Source organism: Trachemys scripta, chromosome 4, assembly GCF_013100865.1.
Source record: "Trachemys scripta elegans isolate TJP31775 chromosome 4, CAS_Tse_1.0, whole genome shotgun sequence".
NCBI lineage: Eukaryota > Metazoa > Chordata > Testudines > Emydidae > Trachemys > Trachemys scripta.
This window is the reverse complement of record NC_048301.1, coordinates 79,788,821-79,793,954: the sequence shown is the minus strand read 5'-3', so window position 1 is coordinate 79,793,954 and position 5,134 is coordinate 79,788,821. Positions and strand designations below refer to the sequence as shown.

General features: G+C 52.1%; 1 protein-coding gene across 1 annotated transcript; it reads left to right on the top strand.

The window, feature by feature from the left end:
- The first annotated feature begins 1,484 nt into the window (after positions 1-1,484).
- On the top strand, positions 1,485-4,514 carry FJX1 (four-jointed box kinase 1). Its single transcript, XM_034769683.1, has one exon. It carries the CDS (start codon positions 1,785-1,787, stop codon positions 3,174-3,176), a length of 1,392 nt encoding a protein of 463 aa, XP_034625574.1. The 5' UTR covers positions 1,485-1,784; the 3' UTR covers positions 3,177-4,514.
- Positions 4,515-5,134: the final 620 nt, after the last annotated feature.

The window sequence follows — 5,134 nt, the reverse complement described above, 5'->3', positions numbered from 1 at the left end:
AGCCCACTGGGCATAAGCAACTCACCAATAACAAACCAGTGTGTGCACAGGATTGAGGGGAAAAGGAAACCCTGTAAGATAACAAATGTCAGTGTTATGATAAGTGATGGGTTAAGCAATGGGTTTAATTATATAGGAATAGCTTGACTGACTAAACTGCAATAGATGGATTTAAGTGATGCACAACCTAATACAACTTTACTGTCATGCAGATTTTCCTGCTAGAGAAAATTTAGGCTGACTTGAATTTCATCCCATTAGTCTTGGTGGTTTTCCCCAATAAATCCTCTTCATCCTTAGCATTTATATTCTTCAAATAATGGCACTGGGCAAACATTTGACAGTTTCTAAAAGCCACGCCCCCAGTTCATAGAGAGATCCGGGCAAGGAATAAAATTGGCAAAAAAGAAATCACTGATCCACAGGTGATATCTGCATTGATCTGTGAGCGCCGGCACTGAAAATGTGGGTTTCTGAGGAGAGAAGAGATGGATGATAGATACCACAGAGAGGGAAATACAGGATCATACATAGATGATCCGTGGGAGTGTAAACCTCTGGTACCGACAGAGCCTCAATGAGTTCATTAGTGCTGGGGGTTCTGCCTGAGCAGATTAAATTCAGGATCAGACAAAACAAAGGATCTGCATGAACCCGACAGAATTCGCCATGTGCCTACCATGGTTTCTGCTTGCGCATGGTATCCCTTTTCTGCCTTTGTTCTTTAGAGTGTGTGGCGGGGGAGAGGCAACGGTACCGCCCTGTGTTTGGAGAGCGCCTGGCGCTAAATGTAATCTGAGCAATAAATGCCATTAATAAATAAAGGGCGATAACAAGCGGGAACTGAGGGAGTGTGTTTAGAAGGCAGGAGTGGGACCAGAACTGCACAACGGATACAGTAACATCCATCGGGTATAAAATAGTGATTTAATCAAACCACTGGCATCCCCGCCACACTGTCACCAACGTGCGTTAAGGGATGAAGTGCCAAGAACTGGACCTGAAACAAAATCCCGCATCTATCCAGCTGCCCCTGAACGTGGCGGGATTTTGCATTTTGCAAGTGCCCCCACCCCTATCTATCCCGTAAACTAAATCAGATCCGCTGCCCTACCCCGCCACCACCCCCCAGCCTTTGGGGCATCTGAAATTTGGGCCTGAATTTAGCAGCTTGATCCCCTCTCTCTCCTGTGCCCAAAGGTGCAGCATCCTTGGTGCTTCCCGAGGACGGAAGGGGTGTGGGGGTGACGGTGTTGGTGACCTGCAGAGAGGTGCCGGTCTCCTCCCTTCACAGCGGTAGATGCTACCGCTACCAGTGGCCGCGGTGGCTCAGCGCTCTGTGTGGCTGGCCGGGATCCCCTCCTTCCCTGGTGCCCCCTGCGGGCAACTCCACCCCAAGCGTGGGACCACCGAGCTCAGGCATCGCCGCTTTAAGCGGAGGACCATGCTGGGCGCGGGGGAGGGTCCCCCTCCTCCCTCCCCCCGCTTCCCCACGTGGTCTCGGTCGGTGCCTGTGAATTTCAATCGCTGGAGGGTAGCTCTTGGTGCAGACACCGGGCGAAGCTGCCGGCGGAACTGCCGGTCCCGGAGCTGAGATCCCGACACCCCCTAGCCGGCCCCGAGGCTACCACCTCCGCCCGCCCAGCAGCAGCGTCTCAGCCGGGGGCTGGAGGGTCCCGGCGCCCCGCGCGGCGATGAATGAGAGTCGCCCGGAGTCGGGGAGCGGCGGGGCTGCACCGCCGCCAGGTCCCGGAGCAGCGGAGTGAAGCGGCGGCGGCGGGAGGATGAAGCGGCCGGGCCGGGCCGGGCTGGGCTCCCTGGCCGCGCTCTGGCTCCTGGTGCTGGGCTCGTTGCTGGGGCTCTGGACCGGTTTGCAGCGGGAGCAGGAGCAGACGGCGGAGCAGGAGCGGCGCTTCCCCGCGGGGACAGCCGGCCGGAGGCTGCCCCAGGAACAGCGGGGCTGGGAGCGCGGCAGCACCGGAGCTTCGGCTCCCGACCGCCGCTCCACGGGGCAGGGCGAGTCCCGCGGCGCCCAGAAAACTTTCCGAGCGCTGCTCACGCTGCCGGCCGCCGGGGACAGGGGCGAGCCCCTGGAGGGGCCGGAGCAGCCCGCGGAGCCCGGACAGAGCTCGCAGCCGGAGCCCCGGCAGAGGCACAACTTGGAGCCTGGTTCCAGGGAGCGGCTGGCCCAGGAGGCTCCCGCGGACCCCGCCTCCCCCGTGCAAGGGGGCATCTTCTGGAGCCGAGCGCTGGAGCAGCAGGTGCCCCCGGGCTTCGACCCCGAGCAGACGGCCTTGTGGTTGGAGACTGCCCGGGCGGCTCGCGTCGCCTCCCTGGAGCGGGGCGGGTGCGGCCGCAGCTCCAACCGGCTGGCCCGGCTGTCCGACGGGAGTCGCGCCTGCGTCCGCTACGGCATCAACCCGGAGCAAATCCAGGGCGAGGCGCTCTCCTACCGGCTGGCCGAGCTGCTGGGCATCCAGCAGCGCCTGCCGCCCATGACCTTGGCCCTGGTGGAAGCCCGCGGCAGGCAGTGGGGGCAGGTGCGAGACGAGCTGCGGGGCTCGCACTGGGCCGAGGGGGCGGTGGTCAGCCTCACCCAGTGGGTGGACAACTTGACCGACGTGGTTGCCCCCGCTCCCTGGAGATCCGAGGCGGGGTCGGGTAGGAGACTGCAGCCTCTGGCGGCTGGGGAGCTGGGCGGCCTCACCCAGTCCCAACTGGTGGAGCTGGTGCAGTGGACCGACCTGATCCTCTTTGACTATCTGACGGCCAACTTTGACCGGCTGGTCAGCAACCTCTTCAGCCTGCAGTGGGACCCCAGGGTGATGCACCGGGCCACCAGCAACCTACACAGGGCACCCAACGGGGGCCTCGTCTTCATAGACAACGAGGCGGGCCTGGTGCACGGCTACAGGCTCCTCTCCATGTGGGACAAGTACAACGAGCCCTTGCTCCGCTCCGTGTGCATCTTCCGGGAGGCCACTGCCCAGCGGGTGCGGGACCTGCACCGCCTGCAGAACGCAGCCTCGGAGCTGCTGAGACTTTACCGGACTCACGAACCCCTCTCCGGCCGGCTCGGCTTCCTGTCCGAGCAGCAGGCGCAGCTGCTACAGGGCAGGATAGACTTTGTCCACAAGCACATTTTGCACTGCAAAGCCATGGCCACATCACTGTGATCAGTTTGTCTGTACTGTCCTGTATTTATGTAACCCGAGCGTGAGGAGTGGGTTTTCCCCACTAACCTTTTTGCAGTTGTAACATGTTCTGGGACTCTCTAAATAGGAGACTAAAATCATTCATTCAGGAACCAGTTTCCTAGTGGGAAGGAGGAGTAGGCTAGTGGGTTGAGTACAGGACTGGGACCTCCTGATGGTGGTGTAAAGGGCCCAGTTTCCTCATTTCTGGGTGCTGGAGCCTTTTTAATGGTCCATTTAGTTGAGTGCTTAAAAGACTAGTCCTGTGAGACACTGAAGTCCCCTCCGCGCTTTTTTGACCTCGCGGGGAGTTGAATGTACTCAGCTACCTAGGAGAGTCATTGGAGTAGGATTGGGCCCTCTACCTGGCTTTAGATGCCTCAATTTAATTTGAATATTCTTTGCCCCATGAATTCCTGTTGTTGGCCTCTGTGAAGGGACCCTAAAACATCTGCTTCTGCTCACTGCATCTGTGAAGCATGGGTAATAATACTTACCTGCCTGCCTGGCAGGGCTTTTGAGAGGAGTAATTAGTTAATGTTTCTAAAGCGTTCTGAAGATGAAAACTGCTATCAGTATTATTATATCTCTTTGTATTAGTTCCACACTGGGTCTCTTGCCAGAGTTTAAAAAAAATCATGCCTCTTAAGTATTTCCCTTTTTACTCACTCAGTACAACTGACCACTTAAAAGACAGTGTACAAAAACTATTGTCCTTAACTGGACTGGGATCAGCTACCTTTCTTCTAATGGAGGCAGGCAGGTACACTTATGTATTTTGTTGTTACGATCATTTATTTAAAAAAAAATTGACATTCATAGACTAAGACCTGATTGCACATAACAGGAGCCCTTGACTAGCAAAACTGGCCCAACTATGGAGGCTCTTTTCCTATTGGTGTCTCTATCCAGAATGGATCTATTAACTGTTTGTTAATCTTGTCAATGAAAAGTATATAGAGAGTCGATATTCCAGTGTTTGTCATCTTTGTTGTTGGAAGCATCTGGTTAATCTGATTCAGGTTATAAGTGTCTGTTATTTCTAATCACTGTCATTTGGTTTGAATGCTAAAATAACTGACTAATGGGTAAAAAGAAATCATCCCAGGGTTTTAAATATTGTTATTGTACTAAGATTTTGGACACATTTGTCAAATTGGGGGGAAATCAGTTTCATGCACTTTACTTTGACTTTTTATTTTTTATAAGAAGACTTTTATTTTACAAAGTCTGCCTTTTCTGTACATTATATATGTTCATAAGTTCTTCTGTAACATACAAAAGAAACTGATATTTCAGTAAAAGGGTGTTAATGTTTTACCTCTTTGTTCCAAATACTTATTTTGAATTTAAAAAGAACACATACTCTTCAGTTTTTTTTCCAAAGAGAAATAGAGCCTGATTCACTAGCTCTACTCCTGATTTATGCTAGGTTAAGAAAGAGAAGAATCAGGCCTTCCAACTTTTCTTTTTCTTCCTTTCCTAAAACCAATATACTTATTTTAACAAGTTTCAGAGTAACAGCCGTGTTAGTCTGTATCCGCAAAAAGAAGAACAGGAGTACTTGTGGCACCTTAGAGACTAACAAATTTATTAGAGCATAAGCTTTCATGGACTACAGCCCACTTCTTCGGATGCATAGTCCGAAGTGGGCTGTAGTCCACGAAAGCTTATGCTCTAATAAATTTGTTAGTCTCTAAGATCAAAATATATAATTTTATATACATGATTTACTTTTAAAAATAAAAGGAGCTAAAAGTCACTGCTTCTCAATCACTGTCATTGTAGTTGGCAAGTTTCTTGTACGAACCACTAGCCGCATTTGAATAAATAAAAACACAGATTTTTACCTCCATATTCCTCTTTAGCTCACTGAACATTACAACTACAGGTGAAAGAAAAAAGTCTTATTACACATTTCCAAGTTACTTAGCTTCCTG